The 18,895-nt window shown below is 36.6% G+C and overlaps 1 protein-coding gene across 3 annotated transcripts in view; it reads right to left on the bottom strand.

Annotated features, from left to right (window-relative positions):
• CEP192 (centrosomal protein 192) overlaps window positions 1-18,895 on the bottom strand; it is a 60,601-nt gene that overhangs the window by 26,630 nt on the left and 15,076 nt on the right. For all 3 annotated transcript variants that reach the window (XM_027742931.2, XM_039387090.1, XM_027742932.2), the window contains exons 15-29: window positions 17,575-18,598; window positions 17,346-17,472; window positions 16,390-16,561; window positions 12,531-13,428; window positions 11,240-11,388; window positions 9,459-9,689; window positions 7,878-8,003; window positions 6,796-6,930; window positions 6,513-6,576; window positions 5,752-5,891; window positions 5,547-5,639; window positions 4,597-4,712; window positions 2,898-3,074; window positions 1,221-1,311; window positions 377-553 (exon numbers count right to left, since the gene is read on the bottom strand). In XM_027742931.2, the coding sequence (XP_027598732.2) occupies window positions 377-553; window positions 1,221-1,311; window positions 2,898-3,074; window positions 4,597-4,712; window positions 5,547-5,639; window positions 5,752-5,891; window positions 6,513-6,576; window positions 6,796-6,930; window positions 7,878-8,003; window positions 9,459-9,689; window positions 11,240-11,388; window positions 12,531-13,428; window positions 16,390-16,561; window positions 17,346-17,472; window positions 17,575-18,598 (3,720 nt within the window). The remainder of the gene's footprint in view (window positions 1-376; window positions 554-1,220; window positions 1,312-2,897; window positions 3,075-4,596; window positions 4,713-5,546; window positions 5,640-5,751; window positions 5,892-6,512; window positions 6,577-6,795; window positions 6,931-7,877; window positions 8,004-9,458; window positions 9,690-11,239; window positions 11,389-12,530; window positions 13,429-16,389; window positions 16,562-17,345; window positions 17,473-17,574; window positions 18,599-18,895) is intronic.

The following is an 18,895-nucleotide window of genomic DNA, read 5'->3' as shown; positions in this document are numbered from 1 at the left end:
GAAAAGACTCTGCATGAACTAGAAAGGTCTACATCTCTATTCCATCTTTTTCAAGGTCTACTTTAAGTTCATTGAAGGTCTATTTATAGAACAAGACAAGTTCAGATTTTTTACTACTTTGAGTTAAAATCTTAGGCTATTTTTAATATAGTAGATAAAACATTTCTTCTTCCTTCACAAGGGAAAAAAAAATGCATGCAAAGTTGACACTAATGTTCCAACTGTGAAATTTAGTGCCCGTACAATCTTTAACAAATGTACAGATACCCATAGTGTCTATCTTGAAGTTTCAGGGGGTTGACAGCTATTAAGTGCTAGGTTTTAATTATGAAAAATGTACATTTAAAATTATTAGAAGTTAGGCTGGGACTCTTACAGTAAACTTAATTCCTGGCTGTGATCGAATGCCCAGCTGTTTGATTTCCAGCTTTGCAAAGCAGCAAGTTACTCGAGTAGGTGTAAACATCAAGTATATGTTAGTATCTTCTTTGGGACGGATTTTGAGTTCCCAATGACTAGTGAAGCGTTCTTCTGATCCAAATATACTTTGCAGCTATAAAAATGAAGACATTAGAAGTGACTAGAACAAGAAAAACACATAGCAGCAAAACTTACTACACTAGTAACTCAAAATTAACTTCTTCGAAATACAGATTAACACAGTTAATGGCATATATTTAAAGATGCAATGAAAAAGACAATGAAGCCCAAGATACTCCATATTCCCACAAGGAGCATGTCAATGCCTCTCAGTTTAGACAGTTTTTTGTCTTCAATCCCCAGTATGGTAGTGCTGAACCTTACCAGCACTACACGCATTCTCTTTAAGATTTTAGATCCAAAAAAATCCAACATTTGAGGGAAAATTGGGATAGAAACACATGTGAGCTACAAAACAAAAAAACCCTTTAGATATAGCAATTCCCAAAGGCTCATTCCAGTTTCTCTGTCTTTGCCTGGACTCCCTCCTACAGGAGGGGCCACTGATGGTTCACTCCACCAAGTATTGACTCTGCTGCGACACAACAGCTAAAAGAGCTGTAAGTTGAGCTCCAGTTTGCAGCAGCACTCTGCAGTTCCCGAGATTGCCAGTGTAGCTTAAACTCTGCTACTATGTTCATCTTGGCAGTCTCAGAACAAATATATAGACTACTAATACTTCCGGGTAAACACAGCCTGATAACTGTCAAACACTGAAGTGAAATTTTAATGACAGCCACCTGAAAGCAGTCTTGATCCTGGCCTCTTATTAACAGTCTTAAATGCTGGCTTACAGACGGAGAGTCATTTCTTAGAGTTAACTTCTTCTGTCTGAAAAAGATGTTTAGTTAGATTTTACAGCAAATACAAATTAACTGCATGTATTTATTCATGGAAACAAATGAGACAGTAAATTTTGAAGTAATTTAACGGAAAAAAGTCACCTCTTGGAAAAACAGAATATGTTAGCTAGAAAGTTATTTCTGTATTCTCAGACTTACACACCCTATATTATACACCATAATGCACAAACACTCACATAGCAAAACAATCCCCAAATATATGTATATATAAAAATATAGGTTTTCTGAAGTTCAAGTACTGTACTTAACAGCTTGAACTTTTAAAACAAGCAGCAGTTGTGTCAATACGAAAATTTCATACAAATCCCCACTGTAAGACACAGTTATGATTAAATTATCCAGAGCCACTTAGTTATGCAGAAACCGTCTTGTGAGTAGTCTAGCCCAGCTTCACTGGAACAGTTGTAAAAAACTAAATTAAGGAAATTAAGGATAACTCTTCCTTTACATGTACTTTTCAATTTAATTGTAACACAGAAAGTTATGGTCACTTGACAGAATCAGGTTGACCAAGAAGTAATTTCTTTTCTCTCTGATACATCCTACCATTGACCAGATTTCTGATACTCAGATCTTTCCTCAACAGAGGTAGGAAACATCTCCAGCAAGAAGAGCAAGTGCATTTGTCATTTTAACATTTACAGAAGGATGTGACAAGTGCTAAAACTGGTGAAAACCTAAGAGAACGGATCATACAGTCTCTTCTCAAAGAGAAGGACAGATTGAGAGCAAAGCCTCTCCCTGATTTTCAGTGGCAGACACTGTTTTGTACTTTGTTGGAACAAAATTACAAAAATAATTTCAGCTTCCTAAAACCAAGGGTTCATCAGAAATGTTTTACAGGAGGAAAGAAAATAAAAAGGTAGCAGTATACAGGAAAGAAGTAGTAATTCCCAAACATCAAATAGCCAAAACTACTATGTTAGAAACATACTATTGTAAAAAAACAGACAAATAGAAATGCAGCTATTACAAATGGTTCCTGGCTGCAAACATGGATTGCTTTTAAAACAACCAGGAACATTACTGGATTCCTCAAAAAGTTCAGTATCAACCAACAGTGGATTAGTCCCTAAAGTAATACTTATTAGAAGTCCAGAGATCTGTAAAACTTGCAGCCTTTACATTCAAAAGAAGTAAAGTATGTCCTGAAAATTATGAACAGTTCCATTAAATCACAGAATACTGAAACTGTAAACTTGCAACTTAAAAAATCCAGACAAGAACTAATCTGAAGGATTAAGTTAGATGGGAAATATTTTTCACCTAATTTCTATTTACATGACATACTAAACTTACAGAATCAGATATTATTCTAATGATAGCTAAAGAGTCCTCAAGAATACACAAAGGTCAAACAAGATCACAGTTTGTTTCCAAAAATTTCTTGCACAAGAAAAATAATTGTAGTACCCTGCTTCCCTCCAGGAATAAAACAGTTCTGTTTATCACCTGAGGATTATCAATGTGAATAGGAAATTTCACTTCAAATAAGTGCAATATAAAATATTTAACACAATATTCTATATGAATGGCTGTTCAACTTATACTTACACTGATGATCCGAGTGATACTGCTCCCCAGGCAATGAACTGTTTGTTGGAGAGAATGGGTGGAATGTCTGAGCACCCAGTAGCTGTAGACACAGGTCTATTTTTCTCAGACTCCACCTCACCTTTTATCACCACGTCATACTGAGGCCCAGATGGCAGCACGAGGATTTTCAAAGTACTTCAAAAATAAATAAATAAATTTAAATCCCAGAACAGAACAAAATTAGCTGATGAAAACAACGCGACTGAAAAAAAATTACAGATAGGCTTTTTTAACCTTCTTAAGGGGAAAATACAAATACTTCCTTTTATTTTATGACAAAGGTCAGCTTTAGGCACAGCAAATTTAAATTCTTTGGGCTGTAAATACGCATGTCACATGTACTTCATGAAATCTTCCAAAGTATTTCATCTGGAAATGGTTCAGATCAGTATTTCAGAGACTACAGTTAGGTAAATTAGTCCAAGCTAATTTCTGATTATTTTGAGTCTGATTTTGGAGAGAAACAAAGTCTAGCTGTCTCTGTGTAGATTAAAGAGATGCCTTTTGAATACCTTGAGAAACTTCATTGAATTTTTACAAGTGTGAAATACACAGGAGCAACAAGGAAAGAAATCAAGCTTTTAAATAATAGGCTGAAGCATTTGCTATAGCACAGACATGCTCCATACCAGGAACGAAACTCAAGAACCTCCATTCTAGCTGCCAGTGAATTCCTATGATGCCTGCTAACAGAGAGCCCTGCATCCCACCAGCAGGCAACATGGATCCTTGTTATTGCCTGAGTTATTTTATTTATCTTTTGGCAGCACTTGCATGTAGACTGCAAAGTTTCCAACCCTCCCAAGTACCTTGAGTCTACAAAGCAAAGGAGTTATGCATAAGGCCACAGGATCATACTGTCACTAGCACATAACTTCTCATTGTGTGATTTAATGCACTGGGTAGGCCCGGTTAAGCTAGATAGTGAAGCTTAACATACTTTGAAGATACTCCTTTGTCCATTCTTGCTCAGTTAGAGCAGAAAATGGAAAACATATAACAAAAGAGCAAAGGCTGCTCCGGAGAAATGAGTCAGATGCCTGTCATTGCCAAAAACTCTTACAAGGCACCAGAATGGTCACTTGAACCATCAAGTCTATTTCACAGAATGAAGTTTAACAGGTGCTACGTGCAAAACTATGAATGTTGTACATCTGCAAAAGAAACATGTACAGTGCTGTACAGAATGTACAGTCAAACATTTATTTGATTGTGGCAGGTAAAATTGATGAATATTTGTGATCCTGATCAGTGCTGGAGTTTTTTTTCATATGTAAAATTAAAATAACATTTCCCTTGCCTCAGCAGACTGATGAAGAGGGAAGCGACTGAAGGAGCTTCTGAAGTATTTTGAAGCTTTGTTGTACTTTAGAAACAACTACCATATAAAGAGCCTCACGGACTTGCTACATTTATTTATACAAAACAAATCTCAGAATATTTCTTGATGGGAAATATTACCTATTCATTAAGTTATACATAGCAGAAGAGGTAGGTAATCTATGGAAAAGGTGAACCCTAGCAAAAATCCTTTTGTAATGGATGAGGACTCTTGTGAAAACAATTGAAGCCAAAGTTTCTCTTGCAGGTAAACTTTCAATTTGTTCACTACCTTAATGTCAAAAGTACACAGGCAGCATAGAATCTGTTATATTACCTTTCTGTAGTTATTACATTTTTTGGAAAAAACAGGACAGTCACTGCTTGTTCTTCTCCAGGAAAAAGAAAAAGGCCCTCAGGCTCAACAGTAAAGCAGCTGTCCTGATCTGATGTCTGAAAGCATGCAAGGGGAAAAGGGAGGGTTATTTACTTATTTTAAGGTAATAAACATTTCTACGACATGTAATACAGTTTGGTAGTACATCTGTTGTAGTTCAGACAATTCAAATACACCTGGAATCTCCAAAACTTTATCAATTAGCATCCAGTATCATCACGTAACGTGGCATTTGTGATACTAGTCATACATCCTATTTCTGTGGCCTCTGATCTGAAAAATGATGGGCTCACAACTCTCCATTTCATTTTTTTCTTATGTAAAATGGGACCAACTGCTCCTTCTGTCGACTTTGAAATGCTAGTTTCAAAAGTATTTAGTTCCCTTTCATTTTAGTTACTTTCCATGGATTCTCTAAAAAAATTAAAGTCAAGTAAAGACATTGCATATCTGAAAAGAACTCGCTTTGTATTTGGGTTGGCAAGATGTACACTGAAAACTGATGCACCTTTGTTAGAAAGTATAGATGTTTCCCAAAGATAATATTCATCTTTGCTCCAAACAGGCTTTATTCTACTACCTAGTTAACACCTGCTGTGCAGCACAGGGTTCACTGCTTTTACATACCTGTTATATACTTGTTAAAATATAGTAAAAATCATGAAGTTATTTTTGTTAAAACAAATACAACCAAAGCTGAGCAACAGAACATCCATATGCTTTTTCCAATAACATGAGCTAATCTCTTTGCTATCTTTCATTCTCTTTACATAAACTTATAAACCTTTTGTCAAGCCACAGAGCTGAGCTAAAACCCCAAGGCTCAACTCTAGTTTCAACAGTATTAACAGCACAGAAATCATGATTTCAAGAGGGAAAAACCAACGTACCTTAACTTTCAAATATACACTAATGTTTCCAGCGTTTTTCAGTGGCAGCTGCTGTTTGGTTGTTGAACCCACACTAGTAGACAGATGTATTTTCTGTAAGAAAAAAGTAAATGCGTATGTATGTATATATACATACATAATAAAAACGAACATTACAAAAACAGGAGGCAAGGAAGAGGCAAATATTCTCGAAACACAAACAAACCTGTAAGTCCTTTGGAGCATGTATCCTTGCTGTTCCAGCTCTTGCTCGGAGAGAAATACTTTTAATGACAGTGGTAGGTCCTGGACTATCCACTTCCACATCCACTCTTGCCAAGAACTCATCCGCTGGACCCAAGGGATCTAGAAACAATTTCATGAGTAACAAAAGCAAGTTACTGCTCAATCTTAACATATTCATGTTGTGGTGATATTAACAGAATCTCTCCCACTACCCTGGCAACACTTTTCTTTCCTCTTTAAAGTTGCACAGAATCTTACTTGAGAGTTTTACTTTTCTGTCAGCTGTGACTGAAATTGTCCCTAATGCAAACAACAAAACCCCATCCTACCATACTAGCCAAACTAATAGATATATGTAATATTTTCTATCCAGGAAGCCAGAAAAATTCAGAGATTTCTTCAAATTTATCTATTTTACAACCAAAGCAATGTTTTCTTTAGTGATGATTTAATTCCCTCAGCAAAAGGAGTAACTCAAATTCCATGCATCCTGCAGTACAAACTTTGTACAGTTTGATACTGAAGCATAAATGTCCCTGATAATATATGAAGAATTAAGACATAGAAGTATTCTGTTTCCTACAGTTATTAAAACCGAATGTGATACCCAAAATATTAGGACACATAAACCAAAGATGGACCATTTCATCTGAAGTTTACAGCCTGTTCCTGCAATTCTAACACACATATACACTAAAAGTCAAATCTGTTTCAGTTAAAATGAAAATCAAATCGCTATACCTGAACAGGAAATTTGTTTCTTAGGTGCATGGAAAAGAACCCAAACTGTCAAAGCTTCAGGATCCTGAAAAAGAATTTGGTTGACATCTTAATGGGAGGGAGAGAACTATTAAAAGAGGGGGAAAAAACTCACAAGCAAAAACCCCACCCACAAAACCTAAACAAAACTATACTGCTCAAACAGGTAGACTCCCCAAAAATCATTACTTTGAACTCAGATATTCAGTACTGCCATTTCAGACAGCAAGTAACAGGAAGAATCAGCCAACCACAAACTACTCACTTGCCCATCATAGCTTGCATGTATCACATGATTTACAACTGATGGAGCTGTTGTCTGAGAAACTGCATCCCTTTGTTCATCAGAAGGATTAACAGGTTCCTTGGAAAAGGTGAAGCACCGCCAAGCTACTGCATTCTGTCAAAGAAATAAAGTATTACAAGTATTAAATCTCTTATTGTCACTAACAGCAATGCTGACCAAGCCTAGAAATGCCAAACAATTCTGAATTATCCAAGTAGTTTGGGGGAAAAAAAAAAATATCAAAAATTAGCCTGTAGTTTCAGTTAGTATATAATAGTCCAGCAAACCCTCTAAAAACAGTAGGAAATCCTTCTGCAGCAAAAGGGGACAAGTAGAATCTGCTTAGCTTAAACTTCCAAGAAGTTTGGCTGTTGAAGACCAAATATCATTAGTCACCACGATAACCCGATCCACCTTAACATAAGGCCAGTCCGTTCTTGTTCTCCCATATACGGAAACAAGGCCAGCTCTTCCCACAGCACAAATCAGCAGCCAGCCTAGCCAAAAACCTGAAATCTGCATTGCCAGAGAGATACAGAGAGGAGAATCCTGTAGCCTCTAATACAGGTTATTCTCTAGTGGGACACAAAGCTGATAGAGTGAAGAGTCCTGCCCTTGCTCCTGTTAAACTTGCTAGCAGCAAGTTTGGCTGCTTCTTTGAACAGTCAACTGTTCCATTTGAATAGTGGAATATATCTTCAGCTTCTCAGAGGGAAGGTTTAGGCAACACAACCCTTTTGCTATCAGCTGCCCTGTGCTATCAAAGCAAGTGTCAGAGGCAGAAGCCCACTGCTAGGCTACAAAAACTAACAAACACACATGAAACAAGAAAACCACACCTATCCCAGCAGCACTGGTTTTGGTACCATTACAGCAGACTCAGATCAACTAACCTGCAAAACCAGTTTATTTCCTGACTAACCAAAGATTTCTTGGGAATCTTACATCTAGTGTCCAGGGTATATTTCTTAATGATATATAACATAAAGTGAGTGTTTGAGTATTAAAATTCAGTATCACAAGATGTTAACTTGCACATACAGGAAGTGTACTGTACTTACTGCATTAATAATAAGCCTAATTGGCACAAAAGCATGGGTTTTGTTGATAAGTTTTAGGGGAAGAGCCTTCCAACTGCCATAAGTTAAGTCACCAAAGTCCAGACAATCTCCTTTTCCTGGTTCCACCTGGTTTTGAAACAAAGAAGAATTCAGAAGGAAGGAAAACCTCCAAAATACACTACCATACAAAAGCACCAGGAAAGTAAGGATGTTATTCATCTATTCCATCCTCTTAATGCTATACCCACATATAATACAAACATCCTATTGGGGTAAGAGAAGTCTAAGAAATATGTTTCCTTTCATATTAAAAGGGGTTACAGCCAATTGGCTATCTCACATATATTTTGCCTGAATTAATTAAGCCAATCTTAGTGCAATATTCACCCACCAAAACTCAGTAGAGAATCAAATTATTTTGGCTAATTTAAAAAAAAAAAAAAGAAGTTTAAACTATGATTATTGTTAACAAGTAAGAAATGTCAGTTTCAGATACTTAAAAAGCCATTTTAGCAAGTTAAAAGTTAAGACAATAACTAAAAGGAAGTTAATTTTTGCTAGTTTAAAAACATTTAAGTGTCATGATCTGCAGCAAAATATAGCTTTTATTTGGTACTTTTTCCAATCTCAAGAATATAACAAGACATGCAGAGACTGACCACAGGGTTTAATTTTAATATGAAGCAAGTTTGAATGAACCCATGAAGAACATAGAGAATGGAGGATTTTTACAAACTACATAGAAAAAAATGCATTAAAAATAAACTAAAATTTATGGAAGAGACATTAAAAACTATATGCATTCATATACATTCATTACTTTAAAACATATACTTAGCCGAAAGAAAGTTAACAGACCACCTTAAAAGGGAAAAAAAATTGTAAGCTGTGGTTAATGACTGAAAATTTTACTTTTATCAGCTATGACACAGACTATCAGGTAATTTGTTCAGGAACCTCCAAAAGTATCATCAAGCCTATTTCTGCCTGTCCATACTCTTACATTCTACACAAAGCCAGATTTAATTCGTAATGTCACACTGTCTCCTACCTGGTTGTTCTTCATGGTAAGACTCAAGACAAAAGCATTTTATACATCTACTTACCTTTAATTTTTAATTAATCCAAAATAAGAAAATATTCTCTACAACCATAAACAAGCTGGAAGTAATAAGAAACAAAGATAAAGTCTACTTGATGTAAAAAAAAAAAAGAAATCCTTATAATTGGAAACAAATGCTTTTTGTTACATTTAATGCCCAACCCAACACAGCAGATACCTAGGAAGCATTAGACATTTAAGATCTCATCCACTGTTTTAACAATGGAAAAGTAATACATTTTAATTTATTCTTTTCAGTCAGAATCCTTTTTTTTTCCAGTAGGTGCTTTTCCACAACTAGAGCTTCCCAGACAGCAATAAGCTTCTCCAACATTTTATTGTATTCTCTTCCCACTCAAAGCATATGAAATTCCAGGTTTCTTTGGGAACAATCCTGCATTCCTATTATTTTCCAGTGTCATTAAACTATTCGTAAAATTGCAACAACAACGAAAGACCCACAATCAGCAGCTACTTACTTCTAAATGAGGATTTTCAGCGACTGCTGTCAGAACTACTCTACTTGCCAAAGCTTCTGACTGAACGATTGTCTCGGCATCTGCAGAAACCGGCCAAGATGAAACATTGAGAATACACTGAAAGATCCCCGAATGAGAGGGTAAGAAAAGTATTTTCAGATCGTTGGTAGAATAGGATCCTACGATGATTTTGTTCTTGAAAACCAGACACTGATACTTCATAGGATCCATCTGAAAAAGAAAATACCTGTCATTTTCAACAGGCCTTTTGCCAGAGGGTGATTTCTTTCCAAATACCACATTTATCTGGCACCGCTGCTCAGCACAGACATTTCGTATATGTTTTCCCCCCCATTTAATTAATGCGTTTTCATATTCATGTCCCATTTCCATCCCACTCAACTGTAGGCATTTTCTTTTAATTTAAAGAGATAAGTCAGCCTGAAAATTGCTGGGATTTCTTTCCAGCTTCTAGTGAAAGACTGACACTGGAAAAATGAATTCATAAGTGAAACTCTGATTTTTGAGAAAGAACAGCAGCAAAATAAACAAACAAAGCCAACTCCATTTGGTGTTTTGTGCCATCAGAGATGGAAGGAAGAGCTATAGTGGAAGAGTAATGGGAAAGTTGGTGTATGGAAGCTACTGGTCAATCCCAGTGCAAGTGTCTTAAAATTTCTGTTCTGAACATATTTGTAGATAATTTTCAAGCAGGAAAGACAGACTGTAATGCATACTCCATGTATCTCAGAGTTGACTGCAAAAAATGGAGTTTAATTATACCGTGCAAACAAATGCATACATTTATTCCTGGAAACAACTGTAAAGCAATTTCATCTAAAATAATCACCTCTTGATAGAACAGAATCTCAGGTTAGAATAGTTGCATAAAAGCCCCATGATACTGAGTGATTAGAAAAACATGTAAAAAATCGTAATTCTCATATGCACGTGTATAAATATATACACACACAAAAGTGTGGTTTGGTGTTCTTTAAAGAGGAAACATTCTGAAAAAAAGGACAGCAAAGCCACAAGTCACACTCCTGGAAAGACATGTGCTACATCTGCTGGAAAAACACGCCTAAGGAGGGATACGATCAGGATTTATAAAACTTACAAGCTGCAATATTTTAAGTGAATCACTGTCCGCTATTTCTCAGTAACACAGACCAAACAAAACCAGCAAGAACCAGATTTAAATCAAGAAAAGAGCAATACTGTATACTCACTGTCACGTTCTTGAGATATTTTATTTCTGGAACCATAACTATGATAACAGAAGCAGATAAAATTTAACAAAATTAAAGTGCAAGACAGTTGATCTATGGCCTATAAGCTACCTACAATCCATCCAGCTTGAAATCTGCTCCAAATATTTCTCATTCTCCATCGCTCAAGATCTCCTGATTTCAAGAAAAATAGGAGCAAACTGCCAAAAATGTTTTAGCAGTAACAGTTCTCAGTGTGGATGCTTTCTTTCCTAGGGCTGCCTTTTCTTGCCTACACAAAGGTGGGAACCAGTAAACTCAAACCTACCACACTTCATGCACACAGTACAATTCTACAAGTCAATTCTGTGATGTGGCATTTACCTCTCAAAGCCTACTTGTTGGAGTAAGTCAGGTGGCCTGGCTGAGAGAAGGTAGCACTGCTTTCATGCATATTAAATATAAAACAGGGGAGAAATTACAAATCTGTACAGAGAGCTCTAATTTTACCTACGACATCTGATAAGATTACAGAATTATTCAGCTTAAAAAAAAAAAAAAATCTCTTACCTTTTCTCCATTAATTGAAACACTGAGTATTCCAATGCTGACCTGCAACCACCGGTCAGTTGGATTATAAATGCTAAGAACCGTCTGTGATGCAATTCCCACACAACAGGCATTAGGGAACTTCAGTTCTTCTGGTATTTTTACATGTCCTTCAGAAGAAAATATGCTCCTGTTAGTTTCAAGTACCCAGAAGCAAAACAACACTCAGGCTGCCACTATGTCAAGTTTATGAACTTATCTGACAAATGCTTCATTATGGCAAAGAAATGTTTGACTCTTAACATTCTCATAAGGATGTTTTCCACAAGTCTGAAATGTGAAATTTCAATCACTCCTAATTTGCATCTTAAAGTTCTACTCTCACAGAAATAAATATTTATGGAAATAGCACATTCTATACCCACCAAATATATGTATACACAACTCATAAATTACTCATTGGTCACAACTGAATCAGTACTAGCCCAACTCAGAAGATTCGAATACCAGTACTATGACATCTTGTTGGTATAAATACAGGCGACGAGCAAGAAGTTCAAATTTCACTATTTTAAAATGCACTAACAAGATCAATGACCTAGAACAATCAATAAACAAGCTACAAACTGTCACAAATTCAAATCTTCAACCCCACTAGTGTGTCATTTAGACTGAAAGAATGAACCAGAAAAAAAGTATTGCAGAAAACAACTAAGAAGACTGTAGGTTAAAAGAAGTCTTTAAAATGAAATAGTAATTTGCATTGCTTAGGTCTAAATACAGAGTAACAGCAGAAAGGTCAGAAGATACTTGGCAGCTTGTCTTTCCCCTTTATAACCAGCTAACAGTTTGAGCCCTCCAGTCTCCTCCTTGGACTTCTGGCCTTAACAGACTGCTAATGCCAAATTAAGCTGGAAATAGAAATGTCATCTACTTTCCTGATAAAATACAATGGAATTTCCAGGGTCTTGCCTAGTTTGAACTGCAGCTAGGATTTATCTTCCCCTTATGAAAGACAGTTCTAGATCCCTTAACATAAACACAAAACTACTCAATGATGAAGAATGCTAAAATTCTTCTACATTATAAGAAATTTCTTTTAAGTCTATTAGAAAGGCTATAAGAATTCAGAGAACACCATTAAACAGGAAATTAGTAATAGGGGATTTTTAAATAACAAAGACTGCATAAACAATAACTGCGGTTAAACTTAGTAGTCATCTTAATTTTATTTACTGCAATATAAGCAACATTGCTATCACCATTCTTGTCTACAGCTATATTTTAAACACACTGTAAAAAACACACTTACCAATACCAGGTGACTTTGACAACTCCCACTCGTTTCTACCAGCTCCAAGAGGTTGTCCAGTACATGATTTTATATTTAAGATATTATTATTCCATGCAGTAGAGTGTGGATTATAAAGTGAAGCTGCACCCAAAGAGCCAGGACCAATATTTGGACCTAAAGGAATTCCTACAGTAAGTGGATTCTCAACATGTCCTGCTGGGATATTGGAACATGGAAGCCCTGCCGTAGGTCCAAAACCTGCAGAGATGCAGCCGTGAAACTGAGACAGAACTGTATTTCCAGAAGACGGCATATTTCCCAGATGCTGCTGTGCAAATGGAGTTGTTGCAAGAGAATGCCCTGTAAGCAAGGGGGGAACAGAAGGAATTGCTTGACTCTCGGAGGTAGTGACATGGGATTTAAATGTTGAAATAGGAACATACTGTTCACCAGATGAGTTTTGACTGCATGGCATGTAAGTGTTTAATCCAGAATATACAGGTACTACATTCACAGATTGTAATCCTTGTCTCTGTGCTTTGTTTGTTTGGTCCTGACACACCTCTTGTGTATCAACATTGACCGAATGAGGCTGAAAGGTGCATAATTTACTTGGTAAAGCTGATTTAACATGGTCTGGCTCTTTATGATTTGCTGGTACGTTTGAAGGAATAGATGCAATCTGCTTTTCATTCTTTGGAAAACCTTCTTGAGACAGTTCTTGATCCAGTACATTATCGAGTTTTCTTTGAAGACCCACAAGTTCATTTTCTTCTCGTTTCTGGTCAATACTAAGTACTGCTTCTTTTCTATTTCTTTGACACGAGTGGTCTTCTAGATTCTCCTTTGCATGTTCCCGTGGAGGAGTTGGGCTGGCTCGAATTATTGTTGTGCTCAGTTCACTAGCATTCTCATCCTAGTAAACAAACATAACATGTGTACTGCATATTTTCGAAAAGCAAGCAGGGTACATAGGACAGAACTTAATATTAGTATTGCCTGTTAAGGAAACTTTCCTGTCTGACCATTACTGGTATTGCCATTCAATACAAATAGACAAGTTTGCCAAGTCTTGTCAGAAGTTTTACTTTCGTAACAACTGTGGCTCTTTGCCTTGAAAAAGAAAACCTGCAACTTCAACCTGTCTATTATCTCAAGTCACATTCTATTGGGTCTGGCTGGGATAGCTAACTTTCTTCACAACAGTCCCTATAGTGCTGTATTTTTGGATTTGTATCAAAAACGATGTTGATAACACACTAGACACACTTGCCAGCTTTTTAAGAATGAGCTGAATGGCCTTGAACCAAGTCACTAATCAAAAAGGAATCAAGATGCATGAAACTGCACTGACACAAACATGTTCTTTGTGCGCTCACACAAAGAAATCATTCAAGCCCAGAGACCTTCCATTTTGTCAGGTACTCATGGTATAGCTGGAATGAGCACACCTCACCCCCATTCTCAATTCTTCCTAGTCCCAGAGTCTTGAGTTTTTTTCACTTGGAAATCAAACCAAGAGAAACAGAAGTACAGATCATAAATATGTATACACACAATGGGTTTCAAGGATTCTCCTAGTGAGTTAACAGTCAAGAACAAAAGTGATTACACTCTCTCATGCACTCTTTGTAGCTATTAACAATAGCATGGACACTAATCAGCAGAGGAGGACTGACCAAAGGAAAATCACCCTTCCACAACTGGCAACACACTTAAGAGTCTTCACAATGAAAGCATGGATGCAAATCCAGGTATGTCCCCTACCAATCTGGAAAATGGAAGTGTTCTTTAGATGTGCTACAAAGGTTAATTTTTTTCTTGTTAAGTACACCTACACTACAGATTCCATTTTCAAAAATGGAGTTTCAAAATAATTTTTAAAAGTTTCAGAACCAAAACTAGACAGTGTGGTATCAAAGCAATGAGACATCAGCTCAGGACAGGTGTACCTAGAAAACTCTGACAGAGGAACAAGAGAGCTACACAAAGGGATGGAAAGTATCTACAGTATAAAGCAATTATTCATCTGAAGTAAACAGGACTTGGGAGGCAGGGAATAGCATGTAAAAGAAGGGGAAAGACCAATAAAATAGCCGCTCAGATTGTTGTAGACGAGTAAGCTGCAAGTTACAGTCCTTTATAAAGGGCATTCAGAGCAGCTCCCCAAGGTGCAGCTCACCAGGCCAACTCAACCAAACGATAAATAAAATAAATTTAAAAAATTAAAAAAACATGCACTTTTGACAACCTGACCCTAATGTTAAAGGGAAAAGGCACCACTAGTTAAAGAGATTGTGCTATAGTAAGTATTCAGATCTGAGAGTAACACCAATACAAACAACTTCTTGTCTGTAGAAGCTTCAGGCAAGGGACATGAAAGTGGCTCTCAACAAGAACAAATGAGATTAAAATCTATCAGTCACTCCCTCTCAGCAAAAAAGATTCCTAACACAAAGGAATAAATTAACACTGTGGGGCATTATAAATGGGACTTAAAAATGTACTCATAATACAAATGTAAATCTTTGGCAAAGTTCTTGAGGATCTCCTTTCTGGGCTATCCTGGGGAACAAAGACTACTTAAACAGCAATATCTCTTCAAGACAAAGGGGTAAACCAGTATGCAGCCAGTTATGTCAAAGCACAAAGAGTCACCCACGGGTATGAGGTAACAGTAATCAAGAACCATATGCAAATCTGTGAAAAACAGACCTATGAGCTGATGCTATGCCAGCATGGACTGCAAGAAAACACCCATTCAAACTTGTCCTTGGGTTCCTTCCTATTGGGCTGTGATTCCCACTGGAAAAATCAAGATGGAAAACAACAAATACTTCCTGTGTAACTCAAGCAACTAGACCTAGAACAAAATGGGCCATAGGCCAGCACACACATCCTCCAAGGATCAGGAAGAAGCAACATTGCTGCTGGTGCTCCTATAGGAGGAAGAGAAGGCTTCACTAAGCTTTCACTAGTCATCAGTCCTGAAAAGACTTATCCTTTGCAAATGAAAGGAGAAGGTATAGTAGACAGCATTTCTATTTCCTGTGTTAGAAAAAAGCACAACTGACAAAGATATTGCAAAATAAATATAGTCACTTGTATTTACTCAGATATCCACACAGTCACAGAGGTTTTTCAGCTTCTGTCTGTCTGTTTTTTAAAGCTCCATCCACAGTTCTACACACTTTGGAAGAGGGGAGACAATACAGAAAGATCTAAGATCCAAGGAATGCATAAACTCAGATAAAAGATGGTCAATTATTTTAATCAGCATAAGACTGCAAGTCTGAACACAAATTTCACTCTCAGAGTATACTCTTTTCCAAAGCAATAAAAACAGTCAGAACAGCTGTCAGAGGTAGAAAAATATAGTTTCAGTCCTGAATAAAAGTAGTACAAGCTAAACTATGTATTTATAAACATTTCTACAGAAAAAGAATTAAACCAGGAAAAGTATTCTCCTAACAGCTGAAGCTGAACAGAAAGAGAGCATCAGGAGCGATGAAAGCAGATATAGATCCTACAAAATACTACTGGAATACTGCACTACATTCCAAGAACAGAATGACTTAACGAAAAGTTATGGGAAAAAATGAAAGGAAAAAAATACACCAAATCTAACTTTTTCAAAAGTTTGTAGTTCTTTGATTGTTTTACTCTGTTTATATTCATTAGAGTACATGCATTTAGCACAGTCTATTCCAGAATTCAAATTTCTAAAAAATCAGGACTTGGGGAGAAGCAGAAGACCTTTTCCTTATGCACAGCATGTCCTAAACCGTTCTGAAACCCTTTTCTATTTTAGAATTACTTTGACCATTTAAAAGTTCTGTTTGAGGGTAAGGGAGAGGGGCTGTTTTGTTTTTCTTACCCAGTATGTCTCTGGACTACGTACTGCTGCTGTGTTCTTATGGGTACTGCTGGCTGCAGAGACATATGTCAATCTGCTCATGCTTGGACTTGAGTAAACCGACTGAGGTAGTACATTCTCCTTGCAAGAAGATTCCTGATACTGGGACGGGCAAGTAAAGTCCTTTTCAGACCTGAAAAACAGATTCAAAGTATGAGAGTATTAGAATATATTTCTAATGCTGCCCTCGAGAAAATCAATACTACACATTAGCTAGACTATTCTAAAAGTCAACTTAAGCATTCTGTTTAACTTAGTCAGTAGAAATGAGAAATCACAATTTTAACTGGAAATCCTAATATCCACATAACATGCCTGAAAGAATACACACACTACTGCACATATTAACTTTTGAGAAACGCCCAGCAGCCCACAACTCTAATAACATGTACAAAACACTAACTGTAATTAGATACCAAACAGTGAACTTAAAAGTTAAGTGAAAGAAATCAGTTGCCTTGTCTTTTTATGAGATTGCACATTATTATTAGCTACTGGCCATGTTTATATGTTTAAGACTACATTAATTTAGTTGTAATCTTACAGCTTATGACACTTACTGTTATGGAAGCTCATTTAAAATACTTTGCTCCTTCAGTTGCAAAGAAAACTTTAAACCTTAGACAGAACTATCCATCAAGATACAAAGTGGTCAAAAGCAATATAAATATTTCTACCCATCCTCTCTCACAGCAAGCAATGGTTCGAATTAGAAAACCAAATGGAGTGAAATACTTATAAGTTTAAAATAAACATCTTCATTGGTCTATAGAATGTCAAGGTTAGTCTATGAATGAAGTCTTAGCCTAATAATGAGCTTCTATAAACCTACATGAAGGACAACATCTAAAATAGAACTTGATCCCTCAACAATCCTCACAAACCATTAATTCTTATAACCTGCACCAAGAATTTACCCTGAAAACGCTGTTCCAGAAGTCTCACTAGGAGAAGAGTGAATCAGAGGTGAAGTTGAAGGTCTGAAGCTATACTGCTCATCCTCCAGATGCTCTAAGTCACATTCAGGTAGAATGGATTTATTGTCTATCAAATAAACAGAATTTAATAACAGTATTTATTTAAGTACACGTCTACTGTAAAGAAAGCCTTTTCAATAACTGGTTACATTTATATAGGTTTACTTACCAGTACTATTCTGGGAAGTCGGGGAGAGCTTCTCAAAAGTTACACGTTTTCCATTCCCACCACAAGCAGTATTGGCATCCCTGTTTCTCTTCTCTATTTCTGCATTTTGCTTCCTTTCATCATTGTCCAATTTCTGCGTAGGCTTTGCATTTGTAGGACTTACTGAGACATATCTACTAGATTGCTTAGTAGGTTTTAAGTTGCTGAGACACAGAGTATTCCCTGTACTTCCCTCCAACAAATCATTACGTGGTTCAGGAACAACATCTGTTGCTTGATCTACTGTTTCTCCACCTTCTCTTATACAAAATCTGCTACTGAGACTGCTGTTCTGGTAAGCAAGGGGACTTCTCTGTGCCACTTCCCTGTTTACTGCTAAAGGAATTCCACATGTGTGGGCTTCATTTCCATTAAGTGTATCTGATCTAACATCAGTACCCATTGACTGTAAATGTTTACTATTTACTACATCTGACAACTTTTCTGAACATCTAACACTATCCGCAGTTACGTCTTCATGGTTGGGAACACTAGACAGACTGGAAAAATTCTCACTATCACTTCCTTCATTGAGATAATTCAGCAATCGCTTTTCTATTTCTTGCTGTCTGCTGTGATTATTCATCAAGTCTTCTGCAAGAGCATCCTTACTTTTATCTTTACCCAGTAACAAGGTATCAGAGATAAGGTTCTGGACAGATACCCCATGTTTCACAATACTCTCATATTCACTTTCATGTCCGTTCTCATCTGTTTTTTTGAGGTATTTTTCCATATCAAATACACTATTTTCATCATTGCTGGATAATACTTGAGTAGCAGAGAGTTCCGCTTCTTTAACAATTCCAGGAAGGAAATGTGTTCTTTTACTTTTATTAGAGAGTGCCATCATCATAGCAGCTAGCTGGGAAGGTTCAGCACTGGTTGAAGCATTAGCAATAGCAGCTGCAATTGTGCTAATACTCAGGACAGAGTCAGAATGATTAGATAAGCCGTCCTCAAACTTGTCTTTATGAGTTCCATCCTACAACAAACCAAAATGCACCATAGTAAGAAATTTTTTGTTTAGTGGTTTGTTTCCTGTATTTTGTTTGCTTGCTTGAATTATTTTGCATTTTGAGATATGGTAACGTATTAACATTTCTAGTTGTCACATTTTTAATTGCCTGTCAAGAAGGAACACTACAATAGGCATAATTCTTATTCTGCTGATTTTTTTAAGTCTACTCCACAAAGGCTTTTTTTAAAGATGAAATAACGATTGCCTGCTAGGAAGTCTTAGTTCATGTAAAACTTTTCAAATCCTAAAAAGCTTTAATTC

The sequence above is a fragment of the Pipra filicauda genome, unplaced genomic scaffold (assembly GCF_003945595.2).
Source record: "Pipra filicauda isolate LSUMZ 115617 unplaced genomic scaffold, ASM394559v2 scaffold52_size3558583_pilon, whole genome shotgun sequence".
Taxonomy (NCBI): Eukaryota; Metazoa; Chordata; class Aves; order Passeriformes; family Pipridae; genus Pipra; species Pipra filicauda.
The sequence above is the reverse complement of the archived record's forward strand: the minus strand, read 5'-3'. Positions and strand labels throughout refer to the sequence as shown.